General features: G+C 42.9%; 1 protein-coding gene across 3 annotated transcripts in view; it reads left to right on the top strand.

Annotated features, from left to right (window-relative positions):
• The window catches only part of EPS15 (epidermal growth factor receptor pathway substrate 15), a 211,933-nt gene that overhangs the window by 170,562 nt on the left and 13,833 nt on the right, over nucleotides 1-27,538 (top strand). Inside the window, exons 22-25 of one of the 3 annotated variants that reach the window (XM_029617441.1) lie at nucleotides 5,758-5,837; nucleotides 11,927-12,089; nucleotides 16,351-16,538; nucleotides 17,967-19,951. In XM_029617441.1, the coding sequence (XP_029473301.1) occupies nucleotides 5,758-5,837; nucleotides 11,927-12,089; nucleotides 16,351-16,538; nucleotides 17,967-18,026 (491 nt within the window). In that variant the 3' untranslated portion in view covers nucleotides 18,027-19,951. Of the gene's footprint in view, nucleotides 1-5,757; nucleotides 5,838-11,926; nucleotides 12,090-16,350; nucleotides 16,539-16,917; nucleotides 17,854-17,966; nucleotides 19,952-27,538 lie in introns of those variants that run through there. The other 2 variants (XM_029617442.1, XM_029617440.1) reach the window with 2 other exon arrangements.

Here is a 27,538-nt window from a genome sequence, read left to right on the forward strand (position 1 = left end):
CAGAGAATTTGTGAGGATAAACCCAAAACATTTTTTAAAAAAATGTAAAGTATTTGCTCTGTGGCCTAGAACTTTAGTGAAAATTACCTTGTGCTTCCTTCCAAAAAAGAACTCTAAATTTCAGAAAAATGATTTTTTATCCCAGGACAAGCAGGATGCTAGTCCTCACATATGAGTGACGTCACTGACGGAGCCCTATCACGGAAAACGTTCTGTCAAAGTTTCTAGAAACTTTTGACTGGCATCCTGAGCCCACTGAGCATGCCCAGCATGCCATGATCCCTCGAGCCACAGGGGTCTCCCTTCAGTCTTCTTTTTTCCGCGCTGCTGTTAGCCTCGCGGTTATAGGAGCCCTATGTGGTGAATATTCACTACAAAGAAAGTTTAGAAATTTCGGAAAAAACTTATCCCGCTGTAGGGGTCTCCCTTTTTCCACCGTCGGTAAGTGCCAGCACCGATGACAGTTCTACCTTCGATGCCAGCTCCATCACCGACACCGGTTCCACACCCGTCACCGGTGTCTATTCCGATACCGTCACCCAGTCCATTGCCGGTTCCGGTTCATCCACTGACACCATTACCCTCACCGACACCGATGCCTACACCAATGCCAGTACCGGATATGTCCTTCTTGGCGCCAATATTAGCGAAGTTGAACACTCTCATCGGTGCCATTCCGGTGCAACCACCCGATGCCCCAACGCCAAGACCGATGGAAGAAGAAGAAATAACAAAGGAAGTACCGATGCCTGAACCTACTCCAGGTCCATCGGGAATCTCTCGTCCACGGCCATCGTTTTCTCCACTATTTCCATCAAGACCACCGGTGAAACCGTCGATGCCATCCTTTCCTCTTCCATCGACGACTCCTCATCCACGTTCATCGAACACTTGGGATGATCCAAATACTGACTCTTCCTCGGAGGAAGTCCTCTCAGATCCTTCTCCTCCAGAGGAAAGACTGAAATCCCCTCCAGAGGACCTCTTGTTCTCTAATTTCATCAAGGACATGGCTGATAAACTATCCCTTTTCAGCTAGTATCCGAAGAAGATACTAGACAGAAAACTCTGGAAGTATTATAGTTTGTGGATCCACCTAAGGAAGTCCTGGCAATACCAGTTCACGAAGTTCTAGTGGACTTGCAACACAGTCTAAGGGAGCATCCCTGCACCATACCACCTGTAAATAAATGGACTGATGCTACCTATCTAGTCCAGCATATTCCTAGCTTCCAGTAAACTCAACTACCTCACCAATCGGTAGTAGTAGAATCAGCTCAAAAGAGGTCTAAAAGAATTAAACCTCATTCATCGAATCCTCTTGGGAAAGATCACAGGTTTTTGGACACCATCGGCAGAAAAATATTTCAAGGATCAATGCTAGTGTCCAGAATTGCGTCCTACCAACTCTGTATGATGCAATATCAGCATAATCTCTGGAAACAAATTCAGGAGTTATCGAAATCTCTTCCCCAACAATTTCAAGATTCCTTCAACAGCATTATCCATAAGGGCCTAGAAGCTGGGAAACATGAAGTTAGAGCAGCTTATGACAGCTTCGAGACTTCATCTAGAATGTCTGCCACAGGTATAAGTGCCCGCAGATGGGCCTGGCTCAAGGCCTACGATCTGAGACCAGAAGTGCAAGAGAAGCTTGCTAATCTTCCTTGTGCAGGAGATAATCTCTTTGGAGATAAAGTACGTGAAGCAGTCTCCCAGTTGAAGGAACATTTGGAAACATTACGTCAACTTTCCTCTGCTCCACCGGAGTCCCAAACATCCACATGAAGGCTTCCAAGGAAGGATTCAAAAAGGCCATATTATAGACCATGGAGATACTATCCTCCTGCTACCCGTGGAAGGTCATCAAGGCCAGCACAAAGATCGCAGATCCGACAACCAAGAGCACCTAGAGCTCAACCCCCTCCGCAAACAGGCCAGGCTTCAGGATTTTGAAATCTCACCAGAGAACAGAAGCCTACCTACCAATCCGACCCCAAATTTGCCAGTAGGTGGTTGGATCACTTTCTTCCATCACAATTGGTCGCACATCACTACAGACCAATGGGTACTCTCGATAACATCTCAAGGGTACCACTTGGACTTTCTCACTCTACCAAACGATACTCCACCCAACTCGTCTTGGACAGTGAAAAATCAATCCAAGCTCTTACAAAAAGAATTATCCACCCTTCTGAAAGCCAGGGCTGTGGAACCAGTTCCCGACCTCAGCAGGGCAGAGGATTCTACTCCCGTTATTTCCTCATTCCAAAGAAAACAGGAGGCCTATGTCCCATATTGGACCTCCGGAAGCTCAACAAATACCTACGAAAGGAAAAATTCAGGATTGTGTCATTGAGCACCATGTTACCTCTACTTCAAAAAGGAGATTGGATCTTCAAGACGCTTATGCTCACATTCCAATATTCCCTCCTCATCGCAGATATCTGCATTTCTTAGTGGGACAACCACATTTCCAGTACAGGATGCTACCATTCGGTCTTGCCTCAGCACCTCGAGTGTTCACAAAGTGCCTGGCAGTGGCAGCTGCCCACTTGCACAAGGAAGGCGTGCACGTTTTTCCTTATCTAGACGACTGGCTCATCAGAAGCTAAACAAAACAAGGAGCTCTCAATTCTCTCAAGCTCATGATAAATCTACTCCATTCGTTGGGATTCCTAATCAACTACCAGAAATCCCACTTCATGCAATCTCACCTGTTGCAATTTATCGGAGCAGAATTAAACACCATAACGTCAAAAGGTTTCCTCCCTAAAGACCGTGCACAGACACTCGCCTCGTTAGCAGGCTCTCTACATGCACGGACACAGGTGACATCTCATCAATGTCTCACTCTTTTGGGTCACATGGCCTCCACAGTTCATGTCACTTCTATGGCCAGATTAGCCATGAGAGTCACTCAATGGACACTCAGAAGGCAGTGGATACAAGCCATTCAACCACTGTCTTATCCAGTTCAAGTAACTCAACAACTACAGTCCTCGCTCCTATGGTGGACGAACGAGGACAACTTGCTCACAGGCCTATCTTTCCAACAACCGATTCAGCAAGTGACGTTAACTACAGATGCATCCACCTTCGGGTGGGGAGCGCACATTGGACATCTGCAGACTCAAGGTAATTGGACAAAACTCGAAGCCACATTTCAGATAAATTTCCTAGAGCTTTGAGCTATACGTTATGCGCTGCATGCGTTCAAGGACTGCCTTTCCCACAAGACTGTTCTGATACAAACAGACAACACATAAACAAACAGGGAGGTACGGGCTCGTATCTCATTTGTCAAGAAGCAGCACAAATTTGGAGCTGGGCCCTAACGCACTCAGTTTCTCCGGGCCACTTATCTAGCAGGCATTCACAACGTAGTGGCGGACCGCCTCAGTTGTCAGTTCCAACCTCACGAGTGGTCCCTGGATCCCATAGTAGCGACCAGGATATTTCAACGTTGGGGTCAACCAACAGTAGACCTCTTTGCATCACAAGCAGAGAAGCCGCTTACCCAGGGACGCCTTTGCTCGCCACTGGAATTCAGGCCTTCTATACGCGTATCCCCCGATACCGCTAATACCCAAGACTCTAGTGAAGCTACAACAGGACAAAGGGTCCATGATACTCATAGCCCCATATTGGCCTTGACATGTATGGTTTCCAATACTCCTTGATCTCTCGATCAGAGACCCAATTCGCCTGGGCACAGCACCCACTGTCATAACTCAGGATCAGGGCAGGTTGCGTCATCCCAACCTTCAATCCCTATCCCTCACAGCATGGATGTTGAAAGCTTGATTCTGCAACCTCTCAATCTTTCAACTAATGTCTCTCAAGTGCTTGTAGCTTCACGCAAACCCTCCACACGAAAGAACTATCGTGCTAAGTGGAAAAGGTTTACCATGTGGTGCACACAAAACGGTATTGACCCTTTTTCCTGCACTACATCATCTTTATTAGACTATCTGTGGCACCTCTCAGACTCTGGTCTCCAGACCTCATCTGTAAGGGTACACTTAAGTGCAATCTCAGCTTATCACAGTACCGTCGGGGATGCACCGATATCAGTGCAACCCCTCGTTAGTAGGTTTATGAGAGGTTTAATTCAACTTAAACCTCCACACCAACCACCAGTCACAGAATGGGACCTTAATGTAGTATTAACAAGGCTCATGATTTCTCCTTTTGAACCCATGGATTCCTGTGATGTTAAATTTCTTACTTGGAAGACAATATTCTTAATAATAGCCATCACATCTGCTAGAAGGGTTAGCGAGTTACAAGCACTTGTCACATACTCACCCTACACCAAAATTCCTGCATGACCGAGTGGTACTCCGTACACACCCAAAATTTCTCCCCAAGGTAGTTACGGAATTCCACTTGAATCAATCCATCATCTTGCCTACTTTCTTCCCAAAACCGCACTCTCATCAAGGAGAGAGAGGGCTTTACACACCTTGGACAGCCCATAGGAAATCCACCCAGCTCTTTGTATCTTTTGATAAAAACAAACCTGGAAAAGCTGTAGGCAAACAAACTCTGTCTAACTGGCTTGCAGATTGTATAGAATTCTGTTATGAAAAAGCAGGCCTCTCCAAGGGCGAGTAAAGGCGCACTCAGTAAGAGCAATGTCAACCTCAGTAGCCAATGTCGTTCAGTGCCAATAGCTGACATATGTAAAGCCACAACATGGAGTTCTCTTCACACCTTTGCGGCTCACTACTGCCTGGACAAGGAAGGAAAACAGGATTCAGCCTACGGACAATCTGTCTTAAAGAACTTGTTTCCAATATGATCCCAACTCCTTCCACATCCAACCTTCCGTGATTTCAGGCTGCCTCATTTCTCCCAACAGTACACCAGTTGTTGTGCCTGTTGCACAAGTTGTACGCTGTTGGTCCAATACAAGGATGACTCAGCCTGTAGCTTGCTAATCACCCATATGTGAGGACTAGCACCCTGCTTGTCCTGGGATAAAGCAAAATTGCTTACCTTGTAATAGGTGTTATCCTAGGACAGCAGGATGTAGTTCTCACGAAACCCACCTGCCACCCCTCGGAGTTGGGTCCGATACGTTTTATTATTTTATTTTTGGCTAAAGCTTATTGCTACAAACGAGACTGAAGAGAGACCCCTGTGGCAGAGAATATCATGGCATGCTGGGCATGCTCAGTGGGCTCAGGATGCCAGTCAAAAGTTTCTAGAAACTTTGACAGAAAGTTTTCCGTGATAGGGCTCCATCAGTGACGTCACCCATATGTGAGGACTACATCCTGCTGTCCTGGGATAACACCTATTACAAGGTAAGCAATTTTGCTTTATCTAAAGATTACATTCTCCTTTGGAGATGTATTTCAGCTGTCATCCTTTGTGGGAGAAGCAAGTGAACCCAGCCAGCTGTTGAGTCAAAGAAAGTAGAAGGTCACTTTGAAATAGTTGAATTTTTCTCTTTCTAGAAGTGACCCTACTGATGGAGCCCTTTCTTGGGTGGTATTTGGTTGTGAACTTTGTTCTTAAAAACTGTAAAAAAAAAAATGTGGAAACTAAAAAAAAAAAAAAAAAAAAAAAAAAAAAAAAGTATTCATCCACCAGTTTTCTTAAATGCTTTAATATATTTTTTCTTGTACATGTAAACTAGGAAATGATGCTTTGGACAAAACAATGTTTTCTTTGTCTCTTTCTGGAAAAAGTGAATGTAATATTTTATGTTTCTGCCCCCTTTCATTTGCTCTTTGCTTATTTTAGAGACTGATGATCCATTTGCTACTGTCTTCGGAAGCGATTCATTTGGAAGTGGTTTTGCTGACTTCAGTGTATTGTCAGAGGTAATCTGCAGTGATTTATGTGCATGGGGAAACTCTGAGATCACCGCAAAACATCATGACAAAAGAAATAGCTCTGCTTTTCATTTCTATTAGCATTTGGTATTTTAAGGGAGTTCTTGGAGGCTGGTAAATGGGAATGGCTGATGTTTGTTTGCAGCATGCTGTGCCATCAAATTATATAAAATCAGTGCAGCTCAGCAGAAACTGTCTCCGTGAGTTGAGCTAATCCTTTCTCTTAAATTTGCATATCTTTGCTGCTGCACTACAGAATTAAATTAAAATGAAACCACTCTGTTCAAGCAGAAGCCATAGCAAGCCTTTTTTGTTCCTGGAAGAATTTTAATTGAGTTTAAGCTAATTCAAGTCTTTTCAGCTATGGAATCATTTTGGCAAGCCTTTTCGTTTTAATCTCCCCTTATGTTATAGTTACAAGGAAATTTAAATTTAAATTATTTAGCTTATTACCAGTTTTCTGGGTGACCCTAGGATCAAGGGTCACCCAGAAAACTAATCTAACACCCATAGACTACAATTTTAGCAATTTACTAGGTCTGGCCATGGCTTTTCCCTTTCAGTTTTACTGCAAGCAGCTTGCTTCTAGGCAAGTATGTAATTAAGAACATAAGTCCCTTTTGGGGTCAGACCAAGGGCCCAATATCTTTAGGAAGTACCCAGCAGATCCCAAAAAGTATATCCATTTTTTGTTAGGGACTTTCTAGCATAGATAGTGATGGTGCTTCTAATAGGTACAGACAGTCTTCATCAATGTAATGTGCAGTTCCCTGAATACTGAGCTCATTTGCTGCTGCTGCTGCTGCTACTACTACAGAGCTTGAGAATCTGATCTACCTTGACAGATGCTGAGCAAAAAAATACAGGTTTATATAAAAAGTGGCTCGTCGTTTGGGTTTTTTGCTTTTAGGATACACAGTTCTAGGCACCCATTACTAGCAACATTTTCAGGAATTAAGGAGATTCCTTGAAAATTGAAGAATTTGTGGCTTAACTAATTAAGCATGACATCCAGAGAGAGAATCTGCTATAAATCTGGCAGTTTCTAAAGTTAGAAAATGTGGCTTCTAGTGAAGCCTGATAGATCTCCTGCTACTCATAATGACTGATAAAATGTTGTAGGAGTTATACGGTGCATATCTAACCCTAAGTTTCCTAGCATGTGGATAGATGATTTCAGGACCTGTGGGTTATGCACCTCTACCAGCAGATGGAGATGGAGCAAGCTGATGTCACAGTATATATAGTCCTGCTGTGACAACAGCCCACCAGTTTTCTCCGTCTCCAGCAGATGGTGGACGTGCATTTCCCTACTGGAGATTGCTTCGAACTTGCCCCGCTCTCCTGCAGTTATACCTGATGGTCCCGTCTCCCCCCACCAGCTGAGAATTCCTGATGTGATTGCTCTGATCCCTTGGATGAGTGCCTTGGTCCTGTAGCTGGTTTTTCAGCCGGCATGGACTTAGCTGATTTAAAAAGCTGAAAGGCAGTGAGTGCAGGAAGCCGAGCGCAGCAGTGACGGTATATGCCCTCTCCCCCTGCAGCCAGAGACCGTCTCTGCACTCAGCTGGGAAAGGCTGAGCTCAGATAAGTTTAAAAAAAAAAAATAGAAAAATCAGAGACAGAGTAGAGGGGTTGTTGCAGGTCTTCCTCCAGTCTCTGTGCTCAGCGTGCTGTTTCGATGTTCGTTCCCACTCCTGTGGGGGTTAAGGGACCTGGGCAGCCTGGCGGGTTGAGCAGCCCAGTTGGGCTAGGCCCCGCGGTTAGGCTTCTTGCTGTGTGCCATGTAGTAGGCCGCAGCGGTGTTTTCACATGCCTTTTTTTCTGTGCGTTCGGCTGCCTTCTGCAGGACAGTCAGTGCATGCAAGTGCATCTTGCTGTGATTCTAAATTGTGCGCCCAGTTTCTTTGGACGCGCTGCATGTGCGCACATTGTGAAACATATTGGTTGTGCACCTAGGATTAGCGCAATGACAGTGTAACGCATAGCCTTGGGTCTCCTAAATTTTGTGGGCTTAAACTTTTTTGCGAGAATTTGATTGGAGACACATTTTCAGTTGCCTGTTAAGCATACTGATGGACTAATGGTGCCTGTGGCCAAGAAACCTAAGTGCCTTTCACTCTGTGCTGCCTGTCATATTCAGGCATCTCAACCTAGAGTGCCCTCTAACTTGTGCCAGCACTCACTGGGGTCTTCTGTTTCTAGACCTGATGGCGACTTCTCGCAATGTGAAGGTTCCTCAATTCTTCAGTCACAGGAGAGATCCAAAGTCCTTGGGTATTGATGCTGTCCTGTAGGTCTTGCTGGAGGACAAGCTGCTGTATGCCTTTCCCCCTTGGCCCATGGTGGGCAGAATAGTTTGGAGGGTTGAAGGTCACAGGGAGATGGTGCTTTTGGTGGCACCAGATTGGCCCAGGAGACCATGGTATGCAGACCTGCGAAAGCTTCTGGTAGACTCTGCCTTCCGGCGCACAGGAATCTGTTGCAGTAGGGACCTGTTCTTCATGAAAATCTGACTCTGTTTTGTCTTATGGTATGGCCCTTGGGCGAGCTCGCTTGGTGCAGCATGGATATTCTGCTACGGTGATTGCCACCTTGTTACGGGCACAAACGTTCTCAACTTCCTTAGCCTATATGCAGGTTTGGTGAGTGTTTAAGGCTTGGTGTGAGAATAGAGAAGTGCTTCCTCATTAAGTTAAGATCCCGCTCATTTTGGAATTTTTGCAGGATGGGTTGAATAAAGGGTTGGCCCTTAATTCCTTGAAAGTACAGGTAGCGGCTTTTGCCTATTTCAAGGGCCAGGTGAATGATGAATCCTTATTAGCTCATTCAGATGTGGCCCATTTCTTGAGGGGAGCGAGACATCTTCATCCTCCCTTGCGGTTACTGGTATCCTTGTGGAGTCTTAATCTGGTACTGGATTTCTTGGTGGCCCTATATTTCAACCTTTGCAAAGCCTATCTTTGCAGTTACTGACTTGAAAATGATGTTTTTGGTGATGGTATGTTCTGCACATCAAATTTCCGAGCTGCAGGCCTTGTCTTGCTGGAAGCTGTTCCTTCGGGTGACTCCAGGAGCAATACAACTACTTACTGTTCTTTCTTTTTTGCTGAAAGTGGTCTTGGATTTTCACTTGAATCAGTCCATTTCCCTGCCATCATAAGAACATAAGAAAATGCCATACTGGGTCAGACCAAGGGTCCATCAAGCCCAGCATCCTGTTTCCAACAGTGGCCAATCCAGGCCATAAGAACCTGGCAAGTACCCAAAAACTAAGTATATTCCATGTTACCATTGCTAATAGCAGTGGCTATTCTCTAAGTGAACTTAATAGCAGGTAATGGACTTCTCCTCCAAGAACTTATCCAATCCTTTTTTAAACACAGCTATACTAACTGCACTAACCACATCCTCTGGCAACAAATTCCAGAGTTTAATTGTGCGTTGAGTAAAAAAGAACTTTTTCCGATTAGTTTTAAATGTGCCCCATGCTAACTTCATGGAGTGCCCCCTAGTCTTTCTATTATCCGAAAGAGTAAATAACCGATTCACATTTACCCGTTCTAGACCTCTCATAATTTTAAACATCTCTATCATATCCCCCCTCAGCCGTCTATTCTCCAAGCTGAAAAGTCCTAACCTCTTTAGTCTTTCCTCATAGGGGAGTTGTTCCATTCCCCTTATCATTTTGGTAGCCCTTCTCTGTACCTTCTCCATCGCAATTAATTCTTTTTTGAGATGCGGCAACCAGAATTGTACACATTATTCAAGGTGCGGTCTCACCAAGGAGCGATACAGAGGGATTATGACATTTTCCGTTTTATTCACCATTCCCTTTCTAATAATTCCCAACATTCTGTTTGCTTTTTTGACTGCCGCAGCACACTGAACCGACAATTTCAACGTGTTATCCACTATGACGCCTAGATCTCTTTCTTGGGTTGTAGCACCTAGTATGGAACCCAACATTGTGTAATTATAGCATGGGTTATTTTTCCCTATATGCATCACCTTGCACTTATCCACATTAAATTTCATCTGCATTTGGATGCCCAATTTTCCAGTCTCACAAGGTCTTTCTGCAATTTATCACAATCTGCTTGTGATTTAACTACACTGAACAATTTTGTGTCATCTGCAAATTTGATTATCTCACTCGTCTTATTTCTTTCCAGATCATTTATAAATATATTGAAAAGTAAGGGTCCCAATACAGATCCCTGAGGCACTCCACTGTCCACTCCCTTCCACTGAGAAAATTGTCCATTTAATCCTACACTTTGTTTCCTGTCTTTTAGCCACTTTGCAATCCACGAAAGGACATCTCCACCTATCCCATGACTTTTTACTTTTCCTAGAAGCCTCTCATGAGGAACTTTGTCAAATGCCTTCTGAAAATCCAAGTATACTACATCTACAGGTTCACCTTTATCCACATGTTTATTAACTCCTTCAAAAAAGTGAAGCAGATTTGTGAGGCAAGACTTGCCCTGGGTAAAGCCATGCTGACTTTGTTCCATTAAACCATGTCTTTCTATATGTTCTGTGATTTTGATGTTTAGAACACTTTCCACTATTTTTCCTGGCACTGAAGTCAGGCTAACCGGTCTGTAGTTTCCCGGATCGCTGCTGGAGCCCTTTTTAAATATTGGGGTTACATTTGCTATCCTCCAGTCTTCAGGTACAATGGATGATTTTAATGAAAGGTTACAAATTTTTACTAATAGGTCTGAAATTTCATTTTTTAGTTCCTTCAGAACTCTGGGGTGTATACCATCCTGTCCAGGTGATTTACTACTCTTCAGTTTGTCAATCAGGCCTACTACATCTTCTAGGTTCACCGTGATTTGATTCAGTCCATCTGAATTATTACCCATGAAAACCTTCTCCATTATGGGTACCTCGCCAACATCCTCTTCAGTAAACACCGAAGCAAAGAAATCATTTAATCTTTCCGCGATTGCCTTATCTTCTCTAAGTACATCCCTGGATAGGAAAAGAGGTACAGAGGAATATCGCCTTTGGACGTCCTTTGGATGTCAAGAGACATGTCATGAGGTATCTGGAAGTTTCTAAACCTTTCCAAAAGACAGATTACCTGTTTGTCCTTCATAGTGGAGGTAAACAGGGCGAACCAGCTTTGCGGGCTACAAAAGCTCACTGGATTAATGAGGTAGTCATGGCCACTGAAAAGCCGTTACCTACTCAGGTCAGGTTTCATTCCACAAGGGCTCAGGCAGTGTCATGGGCAGAGGTTAGATTGTCATCTCCCATCGACTTTTTCCGAGCTGCAATGTGGTGATCCTTGCACACCTTTTCCAGGTATTATCGTCTGGATGTGCAGGGCTGGGAGGACGCAGCATTTGCACATGCGATGTTGACAGGACCGCAGGCAACCGCCCACCCTATTCAGGAGTAGCTTGGGTACATCCCGCTGGTTCTGAATCCAACTATCCACATGCTAGGAAACGAGAAATTACTACTTACCTGATAATTTCCTTTTCCTTAAGGTGGATAGATGGATTCAGCTTCCCGCACTTGGCTGTCAAATGATTGTGTGGTGGTCCTCCTGTGTGGTTACGTATCCAGGGTATTACTGGTAAGAGTTCATCCAGTCCCTAGCCTAGTATGTATACGTTCGTGCCTGAGTTCAGTGTTTCTTGTTGGTTGAGTACAGAAATGGTTGTCTGTTTTTTAATCAAGTTTTTTTGCTACTCTGTCCATGGTTGCTTTTGAAGAGAATACTGGCAGGCTGATGTCACGGCAGGACTACTTACTTTGATGTCAGCTTGCTCTGTCTCCATCTGCTGGTAGAAGTGCATAACCCACTGGTCCTGAATCTATCTATCCATCTTAAGGAAAAGGAAATTATCATGTAAGCAGTAATTTCTTAATATGTTCCATTTTTCTCTCTTTGTTCAGTGGTGAAGTGAGAAATCGAATTTGTTTCTTGTAATATTGAGAAAAATGAAAATGTATTTAACTGTATTGTAATAAAGATGCACTGTAGAGTAAGATGTAGATATTTTCTTTTAGTTACACTTTTTTTCTAATAAACTTCTTTTATATAAAAATAGGCCAACACGGCAGATCCATTTACTTCAGCTACTCCAGGCTCTGTCAGCAATGAATTCAGTAGTAAAAATGTATTTGAAGAGGAACAAGCCAAAACTGAAGATGTTCCTCCTGCATTGCCACCCAAAACTGGAACACCAACAAGACCGTGTCCGCCTCCGCCTGGTATGATAACTGGTATTAGATACATTAAAAAAATAATATTTTACAGCAATGTGCATTTTCTTTTGGTTACATAAGAAAACTATAACTGTTGGAAAGTACAGCATTTTGTGGCGTCTGGTTCAAAAGTACATCTGGTATGCCAAAATGCGTAAGACATGGTTTCTGTTTTTGCCGTCTGACAGCGCAGGCCCTTTCCAAAGCCGATCCTGTTTCTTCGCCTGCGTTTTGATATTAAGGGAGAATGGAATGAAGTAGTTTCTCCTTTCCTCGTGCCTTTTTTTCTCGCTGCTTGGGCAAAGATGGTGGAACCAGGGCTGTTTCAGCATTCTCCCAGAGATCACACACTGTTTTTTGCACCCCCCCCCCCTCCCTTTAATTGTTCCAATTGCTCTTTGGGTACTTGACAGGTAATTGGGATATTGCTCCATCTCAAGCAAGATGTGAATAGGAAGAAAATACCTCGTTATTAAACAAACACTAACAATAGAAATGTAACAACTGCTGCAATATGGATAAAAAGCACATAATTTTGAAAAAATGTCAAGATAGCCTTAGTTAATGAGTCATAGTGGAATTATTTTGCCTCTCTTCGTTTTTGTTTTTTTTTTTTGTTATTTTCCTCATTATTAAACATCTGCCAGCAATCCTTCAGATTGCCTGTATAAACAGATGTTTCTTTACAACAAATTACATACAGGCAAGAGTTTACAATCTAAGCGGGTGCATGAAGCCATGGGAGATAAAATGACCTGCCCAAGGTCACAAGGCATGCCAGAGGAAGAAACGGGATTTTGAAACTGATCTCCTGGTTCCCAGCCCTTTACACCAAACATCAGGCCACTGTGTCTCACTTTTATCTTGAACTCTATGATGCACCTAAGGACTTGAGGTGTTGAACGACCCAAAGTGGTTTTTTAGTATGACGAAAGCTCCAGATAACTACTTTGATTATTTTGAATGATTATGTTGGACTAACAGTAAGAATAATTTTTCCTACCATGTAGATAGTGGCACTTTAACATGCTGCCAACCGTGGGCTGCTACTCCGCGGTCAGCACCCTGTACCTCGGTGCCGGGTCTGGCACGGTGTCCTGCACTCTGCCAGGGGCTCCTGGCATCCTGTCACTCCACGGTATCTGGCTGCTCTGCGTAGGCCCCACAGTATCTCACCAGTTTTATAGACCCTGCAGCCGGTGATGTCAACACTGCTGCAACATAAAGAGAGGCCCAGTTCTCTGAGCCCAGCATCTGAGCAACAGGATTCCTTCCCACGTTCCTGTGCTTGTAGTTGTTCCATTGCTGTTTCCTGGTTTTGACCCTGTCAGAGCTCTGCTTCTGCTTGCTGCCTGCTCTGACTCTTGCCTGACCTAGACTTTGTCCTGACCTTGACTCTGCTGCTGCCTGCCCTGCCACTTGCCTGACCACCACCTCTGCTCGAACTAATTGCATTGGTCCCAGACACTCTTCCACTTTCTTTAACTGTATTTTCCTAAACCTTTTTGTAGGACCTCATTTTCTATTATTTTCACTTCCTTTCCAACACATCTTTATCATTGATCTTTCACTCTTGTCTCTTTTCCTGCCTCTCTATCCACTCTAGGTTTCACCTCGCCTCATTCTCATTTTAAAGCCCTCAGGCTCCTTTTTTTGAACCTCACTTCCTAACAACTTTCCATCTCCCACTCTCACTCCCTTTCAGCCTTTCTCCCTGCTCTCCCACTCCTTCCCAGCCTCCTATTCCCCTCGCCCTAGTCTCATTTCCATCCTCTGTACTTACCCCTTTTCCAGTCCTCAGCTATTTTCTTCTACCTCTAATCTTCTCACCAGCCCTGGCTCCTCTCCTGTTGTTCATCCCATCCTTTTTTTTTCTAGTCCCTTTTTGACTCGTATCCTCTACCTAGCCTTTATGTCACTTTAAATGCCTCCTAAGACTTATTCCCATGCTCTTTCACACCCTCACTCATATCCCTAGCCCATTTAATACCCCCCTCACTCATACCACCCAATTGCTAAACCCCCACAAATCCCTGCTCAATCTGAATCCCTGTCCCCCCACTCTATTTCCAAGTTCCTTCTACCCAGTTTGAGTCCCTGTTCTTTGCTCAACCCCCCAAACTTGAAATCCCAGCTCTCCTAAATCCCAACTCTTTGCCAAATCCCCATTCTCCCCCCCTCCCCACCTAACTCCTCCAAAACTGAGTCCCTGGTCTCCCTGTTCCGTCAGCCCCCACCCTTGTGTACCCCTTCTCTCCACATAATACCCAAATCCCCATTCTTCGCCATCCCACCAATCTGAATTTTTACTCTTCGCCAAACCATAATCCCTGAGTCCTTCACTCTCACTTTCCCCACCCTCCCTTCTCTCTATGTCCCCTCTTTTACAAGGAGCCTCAAATCTGTTTTCTGGTCTGCCTCCTGCCTTGCATCCTGGACCCTGCAAGGCCTCTAGGCAGGTCTCAGCTGTTCCTTCTGCTGCTAGGACCTGGCCTCTCTTCTTCCTCCCGCCCACTGAATCCAAACAACCGCACAGGCAGTGGGCAGGAGGAAGAGAAGAGACAAGGAACCTGCTTGGATGCCTTATGGGACATGGAAATCAAGGGGGGGAGAGAGGCATCGGCAGGGAGGCGAGAGCAGAGCACGGCTGATTTGGAGGTGCCGCTGCTTCTGCTGGGTGGGGATCACCTTCCTCTGCCCATGCCGGCTAATTCTAATGCTGTTTCGTTGGTGCCACTTCTCACTCCCCTTTTGCTTCCCTCTGTGTTGTGGCAGTAGACAGGTTGTTAGCACATGTCTTCTTCATCTTCTTTTGAAGCCCTTCTTTCTTGCTTCCTCTCTCCACCTACCAGTAAGAATCGTGAGCACAGACCATCAACTTCCTGCCTGTGGGGCCAGTCTTGCAGTAATATATTTATTTATTTAACAATTTTTTTATACCGACATTAAAATACACATCATATCGGTTTACATTAATCCATGAGACTGGCTCTGCAAGCAGGAAGTTGATGGTCTGTGCAGTTAATTGTTGCTTCTCTCTTGCTGGTGGGTGGAGGAAGGGAACAGGAGAGAGAGGAAGAAGTCTGCTCTATTCCATGTCCCATGCTGCTCATGGGGGGGTGCAGAGAGGAGCAGAAGCGAATAGCAGAAACCCATATTTGGTGGTGCTCAGACTCCGTTGTCTGGCCTACTGTGAAGAGCTGCCCCCAGAGCTGCCTCCCCATGCAAATGCACAGTTTACATGGTGGGTCGCGCTGGCCCTACCTATAGCCCAGTAAAGCAGAGTTTCTCCATTACAAAGAGAACTCTTTCATCTTGGATTTCATCTCTTACTGCTATAGTCAATCAGGACAATATCTTCAAAACAAAGTGAAGACTCGTTAAGTTAGAGCTAGGGCAACTTCATTAGCACATCTTTGCTCTGCCTCTGAGGAAGATATATGCAGAAGCAACCAACTGGTCTTCCATCCATACCTTCACTGCTCATTACTGCCTAGAAAATATCTCATGGCAAGATAGTTGTGGCTAAGCAGCCTTAAAAAGCCTATTTAACTAATTTCCTTAAATTCTAACCCCCATCCTCTAGCTGAAATACAGGTTACATGCTTCTTAAAAAATATTTAATATATAACAAAGATTTCTACATAACTCTCAGCTTGGGAATCTCCACTTGTGTGGCTGAATCTTGTCCTGCTTGTCCATGGAGAAAGCAAAGTTGCTTGCTTGTAACAGGTGTTCTCTGTATGCAGCAGGACAAATCAGTCAAGCAATCCTACCATCCTTTCCTTAGCGAGGCTGAGAAGACTTTTCTGTCTTGGTGCTGTTGGATGATGTCGCCCACTTGCATGGCTGCTTTGTCCTACTGTCTACAGAGAGCACTTGCTACAACTTTGCTTTTTTTGTGCTCGTAAAATGTACTTTATGGTTATGGGTTTGATGTGGACCTAATGTCCTTAAGCTTTATAGCAAGTGTTATGTAAGATTCTTGCTGTCCTGTCTAGTTATTTAACTTTTAATTTTCATATGTAACCTGCTGTAGGGTTGAGAAAGTCATTGAAGTAGACACATCTTACTTTTCATCAGAAAATCAAATGTTAAGTAAAGATTTTAGGAAAAATCAGGCTAAACCATCTTAATTGTAATTCTGCCAGATATCATGAAACTATATGTGTATTTTTACTTTTTCTGCTGAAACCGCTATGCATTTTTCTTCAATTCCATGTATTTTGTATATAAATGGTTTGATTGATGTTGTCATGTTCTGTAGGAAAGCGATCTACAGTCAACAAGCTTGAATCGTCTGAGTTTTCTAAAAGGAGTGATCCCTTTCAGCCTTCTCTTCCGAGCAGCACTGTTCACATGGACGCTGAAGTGGATCTGTTTTCTGATCCCTTTGCTCCCACCACTTCCAGTAAAGAGGCTAGTGAAAAAGGAGATTTTGCTAACTTCAGTTCTGTAAGTACAAACCGTCTTCGGAAAAAATAAGTTACCTGAAAGACATCCCCTTCACCTTTTTCAACATCCCCAAATCAGAATAAGGAAATCATTATTCATGGGAAGAATAATTACTTACGGTGTTTTGCTGCTGTTTTGTGGCGGGTATCACATTACTGTGCAAAATAGCAGGTGTTTATTTTACAAAAGGGTGTATAATTTCTGAAAAGCTAACGTTTCAGTAACAGCTTCGGTGATTAAAGCTGCTGGTGTCTCAGTTTTAAAAGTAGAAAAAATACAGTTGTGGGATTGAAAGGACAGTATGTTCAGCATAATGCATGATTCCAGGGAATGGCATTTAACGGGATGACTAAAAGCAGTATATCCTTTATTCTCACAGCACTGAAGTATGCTTTTTATAGAGGAGCACCCAACACAGCATGTCCCTTCAGAGAGTGCAGGATGTGTTGAGAAGTTGCTGGGCATTCAGACCTTGATAACCGTGCTTGCCACTCCCTCTGTAAGCAAATAGTGTGAGAATAAAGGAAACAGTGCATTCACTGATCCTAGCATGTGTTTGAGCCTGCATTTGAACTCATGCTTTAGCTGATTTTAAAGCCTCTGGTAACTGATTTTGCTATTCTTAGAGGTAGGTTAAATTTGACATCACAAGGAGTGCGATCTGAAATTAGTCTGTGTTTTTGTTTTCTTTAGAAGTACAATATCCATAAATTGCAGTCACAGAGCTGCTCTGAAAGACACAGGCGAATCTCGTTTAGTGCACTTAACTAATAGAAGGGATGAAGTGTAAATCAAAGTTTTTTTTATGAACCTTCCCAAAATCAAAAGAATCTGTCTAAAAATGAGTAGGTTCAGTTGTTAAAACTTGAGATTCCATTTAAGGTTTAGCATCATTTAACACCCACGCTCCCCCACAGGGAGGCAAAAGAAGCATACAGTTTGCTGCTATATGTGCATAACACCTAGCAGATTGCTTCTGTCTTCTCTGCAGTGGCTCTGTGGACTGCTACAAGGCAGTGTTTGCTTGGTCACTTACCTGCTTGTTCTCAGTCGGGACCTTGCAAGTGTCACTGAGCAGCTCTGGAGAGAACTGGAAATCTTGACATTGTTTTTTTCTTCCAAAAGGCTATGTACTATTGTATACCAGTGACATCAAAGTTTAATATATCCCAGTAAATATCAGCTATACTGAATGACTGCTTTAAAATCCCAAAAGATATTTATGTAAGCAAACAATATTTAGAGCTCAATTTTGGTGGGTTGGTGCTAAATTGTCATGGAGTGATAAAAAAAAAAAAAAGGCATGATAGCAATTGATCATACTCAAATTTAATTTCAATTAGTAACCTAGGCCACTGAGTAGTAAAGTGTGCTGGCCCGTGTGCACAGTTTTACTTGTGAAATTTCGCACATTTTCTTTCTGCACAGACTTCTTTCCAGGCAGCAAGGAGTTCAGCATCATGCAAAAATCAGCGCTCCTCCATGTAAATCCCAGGTGAATTAAGGCATTAGGTATAATGCCCCAATACGGAAAGGCATGGAGCTTCACTCGTGTTTTCTTAGCACCGGAACTCTGACTCCTGGTCAGAGCTGGAGTGAAGTTACTTGGGTTCATGTGTCTATGGGTCTGAACCCGGAGTTCGTGGTGTTGGGGATCCTGTACTCCGAATTTATGCACATAAAACACAGTCTGTGCACAGATCGTTTTCTGCCAATAAAACGTGTTTTATGTGCAGGGAATATGCTTTTTACACATTCATTTTTCTGTGCAGAAATGTGGTTTTATGCGTAGAAAACGTGTGCATAAATCATATTTTAGGTGTGCTGAGCATGTTGCCTGTGCACAATTTCAAGTTAGCGCACTTTTCCTGTTTTAAACTCCTGATTCATTAGCATACCATTAGCTTACTGCATTGGGAGTTAACTAAATTTTTACCACAAGTAAAGAAAATGGGAGTTAAAATTTAGCTCATATTTTTTACACTAATTTTATTACATTGGGCTCTTTCCAAGGCACATAACATTGGTCCTCAAGAGCCACAAACATGCCTTGTTTGCAGAATCTCCGCAATGAATGTTCTTGGAGACTCAAGTAGATTCATGTGGCTTGGTTGCCTAGGAAAGCAGATCTGTTTGTGGCCTTCAGAGAACCTTCTGCTGGATAGGGTGATATTTTCATGATTTGGGAACTCAGTGCTTTGCTTTACTTTAGTTGTCCCAGTCCTGTTTACCAGTGAACTAAAATCAACTTTTCTTAAGTCCCTTCTAAAGCACCTGACGTTGTGCAGGTTTCTTTCCTAAGGAGAAAACAGAAGTTTGCAAGGATTTATGTTGTACTCCAGTATTTAAATATTATCTGTAACAAGGTAGATCTTTGCAGATGTTTCTTGATAAGACCAATTTTTAATCCGTTCATCACACAGATTCAGACCTTTTTTTCAGTTCTAGCATTCAGGTGGTTCTTTCATGGTCCTTAAATATTTTCTTTCAAGGAAAAGTGTAAAAAAAATCTGAGAATCAAATCCCAATAATAAAGAGCAACTTTGAAACAGTTCTGATAGTCTGTGGTGGGAAACCTCTGTTCTCTGGGGATGCTGGCTCCATGCAAATTCTGCTAACACTTATATTGAACAATAGTGATCTTAAAGTTTGTTACTTACATATATGTATTAAATTATACTTAAGGACCTTCATTTTCACTTTTTATTTTATTTTTCCCGGGACTTAATCAGTGTTTGTTACAACAAGAGCAAAAATACATACTCAGAAAAAAATGAGTCATTTTTTCCACCGACTTCTCTTGTTTTTGTCCCTGTGGTAATAAATACTGATTAATTCCCAGGAACAATAAAATAAAATCTGAAAATGAGGATCGCTAATTATACTATAGAATTGAAGCCAAGGTATGTGTTCATGACCTTGAATTTGAGCACAAAATATTTCTCAGTAGTTATGTCATGTAAATCCTTTTTTTCACCTTAAAGCAGGCTCATGAAATGATGTCCTCTAAGTCCTGTGTGAGTTTTACAGGGCTGTCCTGTAGGCAGATCAGACAACGTGCATGACATTTCTTACAAGTCTTTTCCTGGATGTCAGGCAATTGTTAGCTCTGTGCTCTAGGCAAGCCCATAAAGATTTCAAGTGGTTTACAAGAGAGATGTGCAGGCTGTGTAATGATCCTTATCTCGTATTTAGAAAATGTTGCCTGTGTACATGGCAGTGTTCTGCATTTGTCTGCTCTGACCTATTCAACTCCGTATTTTCTTGTACAAAGAGTCTGTACTAAGAATTGACATTGATTTTAAGTAATGTTTACAAGTGTTCATACTGTACAGAATTTATTGTCATTTTATTTGTGAATTAATATGTTGTCATAGATTCTGTTTACTTAATTATAATAAAAAAGAAAGAAATACCAGTGTTCTCATCTTGTTTCAGTTCTTCCGGGCCCTGTTAAATCACTTTGCTTACCTCCACTCATTTGTACGTTTCCTGCATGCTTGTTTTGGTGAAAGAAGATTAGCTCAAAATATCCTTCCGTCTCCTTTTTCTTTGCTATCTGGTTTAATAAAGGTATGATTCTGCCATAATCTTATAATTTTGTAATTTTTCCGTGTTCCTTAATCCTTCCCTTTCAGATTTCATGAGGGAACCACCATGCATAGACTCCACTATGTATAATGGTCCTGATGTATCATTTTTCCCCATAGTCCCAGATAAATTGGTCGCAATGTCTTCTCCTCAGTCTACTCTACTTCCTTTGGCAGAGCATGAGGGATGCAACTGCATGCAGTGTTCACTGTTTCCTCAGAGGAGCATGGAAATAAAGATCAGCAAATAAAAATACAAAAAGTGATCAACTTGTTATTGGGCCCTTACTTTTTAGAAGTTAAAGCTCCCTTCATCAGTGCCAAATAGACAGGCCGATACAGTAAGGAGCGGTAGAAAGAGGTGCGTTAGTGCTGGGCGCACACGCGTTTGCCGCACGCACAGTCTGCATCACCTACCGCTCGATACTGTATTTAAATTGCATTCAAATGCAAGCCGCGTCCAACGCGCGTCCATGAAGCGCAATCCATACTGTATAGGCACTATACAGCGCCTATACAGTATCCTGGGTGCGCTGGTACCTGTCATTTCAAATGACAGGTACCAGGAAGTGGATGCCCGGCGGCGAAGATGGATGCCCGGTGGTGAAAGCCGCGAAAGTGGCCCCCGCTGGCGAAGATGGATGCCCGTAGTGCACGGGCCCCCAAGCCAGCGAAAGCGTATGCACGTACGCCGTGACGTCACGGCGTACGTGCATACGCTTTTGCTGGCTTGGGGGCCCGTGCACTACGGGCATCCATCTTCGCCGGCGGGGCTGCTTTCGCCACCGGGCATCCATCTTCGCCGCCAGGCATCCATCTTCGCCAGCGGGCATCCATCTTCGCCGGCGGGGCTGCTTTCGCCACCGGGCATCCATCTTCGCCGCCAGGCATCCATCTTCGCCAGCGGGCATCCATCTTCGCCGGCGGGGCTGCTTTCGCCACCGGGCATCCATCTTCGCCGCCAGACATCCATCTTCGCCAGCGGGGCTGCTTTCACCACTGGGCATCCATCTTCGCCGGCGGGGCCACTTTCGCCACCGGCTGCCCCCGGGAGGCAGGGGAGCCGCGGTGCGCGTCTCCGGAGGAGGGCAGAGAGGGCTGCAAGAAAAGTTAGTTAACTTCGGTTTCACTTTACATGTCGAGTCGCTTTTCACCTGCGCCTTGCTTCGGGAGGAGGGGATTTAAGGTTTTCTTTTGGTTAAAGTTGCTTCGGGAGGAGGGTAGAGAGGACTGGGGCTGCCCCGGAGACCAGCACCCATGGACGCGGCCAGGGCAGGTGAGCGGGGGCTGGGGGAAAGTTTGCCGCCTACCCTTACCCCAGCCTCTAACGCCAGGGGTAAGGGTAGGCGGTAAGTTAGCAGGTTAAACGCGCGGCAAAATTGCAGGTTTAAAAAGCGATAATCGGGGCGCGCGTTACTGTATGGGAGGGAATAGTTAATCCGATCGTTTACATCTCATATACATGCCGCGGGCGGAAAGGGTTACCCGTTGATTTAAAGAGGCGGTAAGGATGGGTTAAAAGGGATAGTGGATCGCGGGTTGGGCTAACGTGGCCAAATTGTGAGTAGAAAGCGGGTTAGAAGCAGGGTAACCGCGGCCGCACTTTACTGTATTGGCCTGAGAATGAGCAGAGGAAGGAAGTGTTAACTTCTAAAAGCTAGTCAAGAAATGTATTATTTTAGACTCAAAATTAAGAACCCAATACTGGAGGTAAACAATATATAACAAAAAATAAACCACCAGAAACTTAATTATCAAGTGAGATAACTAAAGAGACCTTCATAAAGTATAGCTGAGCAAACCCAAAATGGCATTGTCAACTTTTACATGAAAAGTCACTATCTGTGCTCAACCGCTATGATCATTTTAATCATAGGTCTCAAAACAACACGTAACCATTTGTTTGAAAAATAATTTTTGTGTGCAAGTCACAGTGTTCAAATGGTGAATGTAAAAGTACAATAACTTAGTTTGAGGATTCACTTAAAAACACTATATCCAGAAATTGAAGAAAGGTTCCAGATTTCTGGTGGTTTATTTTTTGTAATGTATTAATTTAGTCCAATATAAAGCTATCACCTTATGGGGCTTTTTTGTTTTTGACCTGTATTTTCGTACATTGAAATAGACTTAACACACTTAGCAGTAGTATTAGTCTCCTCATTCCTTAGCACTTCTGACTAATGCCAGTGGAGCAGAGCAGGAGCTGGGACATGAACTCTGAAATATAGATCGCTGTTCCTTGACTCCATCAATTTTGCGAGTAGTGAAAAGTTTGATTTTTCACATTCCTTTTTATTCTTATGCCCATTTTGTATCAGCATGTGCACGTTCTTCCTGTGGGATTACTTGAACTTTCCAAATGCATTTTCAGTTTGTTGGATTTTTTTTTTTTACCAGCTACACAGACACATACATAATAGATGATGACAGATAAAGACCATCCAGTCCATTTTAGTTATTGAACAAAGGAAAAGGTAGCTTATAAATCTTTTTAAATAAATTATAGAGAAGACTATGGTATTCAATAAACTGCAGGGAAATGCTTGTACTTATACAGCTAATCTCCCCATCACTATGCAGATATTCTCCTTTCATTTTTGTATTTCAGAGATTTTAACAAGCTCATGCTGTTGACTAGGACTTGTGCTTAGAATGCCATCACATCCCTAAACTAATCATGAAGTTTCCTTTGAGTTTCTCTTTGGTTTCATGCTGCAAAGGTTTTTCAAGATTTACAGCAGATTACTGTAATTCCACAGGCTGAAGTCTCCTGCAGATACAAGCAGTCATATCACATCCTTGACCATATTCATGTTGATTCTCTATTCAGTTTCTCTTTTGTTTCCAGCCATAAAACCTTCAGATGCTGTAGCAGCCTATTACTATCTTGTCAGTCATAGATGGAGCGGTAGTTTGTGTAGACAAATAGCACTTCTACACTTTAATCTGCAGTTCTGGCCGACTCCTGAAACTGTACAGCTGCATCCTTAAACAGACTTTGGAGACTGAACATTGAAATTCCAACTTTTCCCCCATGGGTGTATAGCGAAAAAAATATAGCGCTGTGCATACCCAAAAGTAGAAAATAACCTTTCTATAAAAAGGTGTTTTCTCCATAGTTTGAGGCATTTTTCTGGATGCCCGCTGATCCTGCAAAGCCTAGGAGAGAGCCGCAGTTAGGGTGCTTGGAGGCACTCTACGGTGGCAGCAATTTTTCTTGGCTTAGGCCATGCCCCAATTACAAACAGAAATATATTTTTGTTAAAAGCTATTTTCTTTTGGAGTAGGAGGAACATAGTTAAGCTAATATCTTTTAAATTAGCAAAGCTAAAATGTCGCCTTAAAGCAGGAGTGCTACCTGTTCTCTTCAAAACACTAGCATTTATTTTTTGGCTGTAGTTTTTCATCTTTCGCCCCACCCCCCCCCCCCCCCCCCCCCCCCAACCCCCCCCCCCCCCCCCCCCCCCCCCCCCCCCCCCCCCCCCCACCAAAATGTTTTTTATTATGCGAGAATAAACAATATGCAGCCTTTATTAAACTTGTGGCCTCTGTTTTAGCCACACTTCCCTACTTAAGTGTTTAGGTGTATACACTATTTATACCTAATATAGGGAATATTGTAACATGGCGCATAAATTAGGTTGCAAATTCTTGCATAAGTTTCATCAGTTTTCAAAGGGAAAGTACGTGCTTACTTTCCCTTTTGAAAATTATCCCACCAAAACTACACGTGCACAATTACACCTGCAAAATTATGCACACAGACTTTTCGGGAAATATGCGCAGTGGAGATAATTTTCAAATGAGCTCCGTGTGTAAATGTTTCATACTATCATAGAATTTTTCAACAGCCCATTCATTAGGCGCTTAAAGTGCAGGCACATGTCAAAAGCCTACGGACAATTCAATTGCTACAATAAATGTAAGTTCCAAAAGCCCACTTACATGGGTAAAGTGCATTTACACGTGTAAAACCCAGTTTTAAGCATGTAAATCCTTTTTAAAATTACCCGCTTACTTTTAAAATAAAAAGTATCTGCAACATTGCCTTTGAGAGCCCCTCCACTCAGTCCAGGTAATGACATATGCACATAAGTTTACCTGTGTATTGAGCAGGCGATTTTGTAAAAGGCCATTTCCGCACATAAAACGCCTTATCTGCAGAAGGCAGTTTGAAAGTTATCCGCTCTACAGATTATATTGGGTGGTTCTATTATCAGTTTCAAGTAAACAGCATAGCACCATTTGCCCACCTACCCCTTCTTTTCCCATTTACTGAGATCTGTAATGACTGCAGTCACTGGTTAGGAACAGCTTGTAAAATTTGGCTAACCTTGCCTTCAAGCAAGGAGGCTGCCAGACTGATGAGGATTGTTCCATGAACTAGAACTCCTGCAGTAAATGATTTTACCCAGTAGTAGTTTTGAAGGGATCAAGAATGTCAGTTACCTCATTGATATTCAACAGCTAAATCTGTTTCATATTCTATTCAGAAAATAATTTGATGGAACCAGAAAACTGTTAGCCAAATAAAGATGCTTCAGCTTGATAGTATTCTCTCTTTCTTCAGAGACCGAGTGCACGCCCTCCCTTATGTGTGTGCCTGTGAACATAAAATCTTAAAACTTTTGTCCTTCGTACTGTGCAGTGAGAACCTTCACAGAACTGGGTCATCCCTCATAGCAATAATGCAAAGTTCTACTGGAAATCATGCTGCCCCTCAAGTTACTTTGTCTTCTGTCTTTCATTCTGTGTGATTTGGGGCAAGCATTTACAGCATATCCAAGATTGTGGATGGCTACAATTCAGTCATATTTTAAATTACTTGTAAAGGGTGAAGGTGGATTGAAATATGGATTTGACAAGCAGGATAATTTTAATGGGATTACTAGATCTTGTACTAGAATCATGATCCCTTTTAAAATAACACACTGTTACAACAGTAAAAAGCCCATCTCAAAATGACAGGGCATAATAGCACAACCATTTGCAGCTGTCCTGACAGCAACCCCCTCCCCCGCTCCCCCTTGAAATGAACATGAACACTAATCCCCCTTCCTCCACCACAAACCATGATTCTCCATCTGATACCTGTTTACTTATTTCCCTTATCCCCAACTGCTTCAGCCCCACTGGCTGTGGCATTCAGCATGGTGCTGGCTGAGCTCCAATACCCCCTGGATGTCAGCAGTCTGTTTGCTTTATGTTTGTGTGTCCTGAGCTTTTGACACATAGTGTGTAATCTTCCCCCACGCAGAGGTGTAGTGCAGAACCTGTGACAAACACCAAGGGCACATATATATATATATATATATATATATATATATATATATATATATATATATATATATATATATATACGAGGGTAAGTCAGTAAGTAAGTCACAAACATACATGGGATTAATATTCATGAAATTTATTTAAATGCAAAAGATAAATTATTTACTGTGAAATATACAGAACATAGTCACAAACAGTTTTTCTGGAAAAACAAACTACTTTTCAATGTAATCGCCGCGAACATTTATACATTTGTCCCAGCGTTGTCAAAACCTTCTGCGTAAAAGTCTTTTGGCTGGCATCGTAACCAGCGCTTCACCTCTTGTTCCACTTCTTCATCGCTGGTGAAATGTTTACTACCGAGATGGCTTTTCAGTTTGCCAAACAAGTGAAAATCGCTGGGTGCCAAATCCGGACTGTATGGTGGATGTTCAAGAACTTCCCAGTACAGGTTCGCAATTGTCTGACGAGTCTCATTCGAAGTGTGTGGTCTGGCATTATCGTGAAGAATCAGCACTCCTCTTTTTTCCAGATCTGGGCGTTTTCTACGAATAGCTCCTTTAAGCTTTAATAGAGTAGCACAGTAAGAAGCCAAATTAACAGATTCACCACGCTTCTGAAAACTGGTTAAGAGAATCCCATCTCGGTCCCAAAACACAGTCAACATCACCTTTCCTGCAGAAGGCACAAGCTTGAACTTTCTCGGTGATGCTTCCACTGCATGGAATCGCGTTTCGCTTCTGGTTGATAGTGGTGCACCCACGACTCGTCACCAGTAACAATACGTGCCATCATTGATTCACCTTCGTTTGCATAACAGAGATTTTCCAAACACACACCTATCCGGTTGTTCTTATTGTCTTTGGTCAGCTGTTTGGGAACCCATCTTGCACAGCTTTTGCGAAAGTTCAATGCATCGTGCACTAAGGAATAAGCTAATCCGTGAGAACACCCAATTTCTTTGGCAACTTCGTTAATTGTTACCCTCCGGTTAGTACAAACATCTCTTCAACCTGCTTCACAGTTGCCTCTGTCGCAATCTCTACAGGTCGACCAGGTCTGGTTTCGTCGTTCATGTTGGCAAGTCCTTGTGCAAATTTATCGGTCCAGTTATAAGTTGCTTTACGCGAGAGACATTTCTCTCCATATACTGGATATATTTCTTTATGAATGTCTTTTGCCACTAAGTAAACCGGAGTGAAGGCAACTCTGCTATACCTCGGTATATAAAAAAATGCTAAATAAATAAATAAATAAGTCCTTAGCCCATAAAAATTGGACAACAGCACGTTGTTCTTCGACCATACAATCTGTCAACACGGCAGCCATTTTCCTTGTGTACACAGCCCCTGCGCATGCACAGTTTAAATAACTATTTATGTACATAAGCACTTCTAAGGTGCTGCTATCTATGGAATATGACAACATTACAGATATGTTTTATTACCTTAGTAGAGAGATTTGTGACTTACTTACCGACTTACCCTCGTATATATGCCTGCTACTGAGAGGGGAAAGGAGGGAGGGAGGGAGATTGAAGAATGAAGCAAGAAATTATTCAGCTTAAAAAATAAATAAAAAGGTTTAGAAAAATTGTAAAGCTATAATCCACTTCCCCAGTCTTCTCACAAGCAGCCCTATTTCATGATGAATATAGCTCTTTAACTCCCTTAGGAGACTTTCCTTTCTTCATGCATTATACTTACTTTTTCTGAAAGATCAGACATCTGTGTACTTTGGTTTCCCTTAATGATCTTACTAAAGTCTGTATTCTAGGAAGGGGTAGTACATACCTTTCTCATTGATAAGCAGGGTTAAATTAACCATAACATGTAGATGGTGTCATCCAGTGACCTCTCTCCCATAAGCTTGTAGAGCTTTTGCTCTACTGAACATGTGCACGAATTCCCACTTGGGCATTGCAGCTTGAAGTCCCCTCAATCTTTTTTTTGGTCTGAGCACTATCATGGATGTATTCCTCTATCTCTCTCTGCTTTTCTGAAAATTTTTATCTTTAAAGTTACCTCACTGCCTCAGCAGCCTCAAACACTCTTCAGTTCTACCTTTATCAAAAAAATAAAAGAAGATTTTTTCATCAGAATGTCTACTAAGAAGAAAGCCACAGTA

Source organism: Rhinatrema bivittatum, chromosome 10 (assembly GCF_901001135.1).
Source record: "Rhinatrema bivittatum chromosome 10, aRhiBiv1.1, whole genome shotgun sequence".
NCBI classification, from domain to species: Eukaryota; Metazoa; Chordata; class Amphibia; order Gymnophiona; family Rhinatrematidae; genus Rhinatrema; species Rhinatrema bivittatum.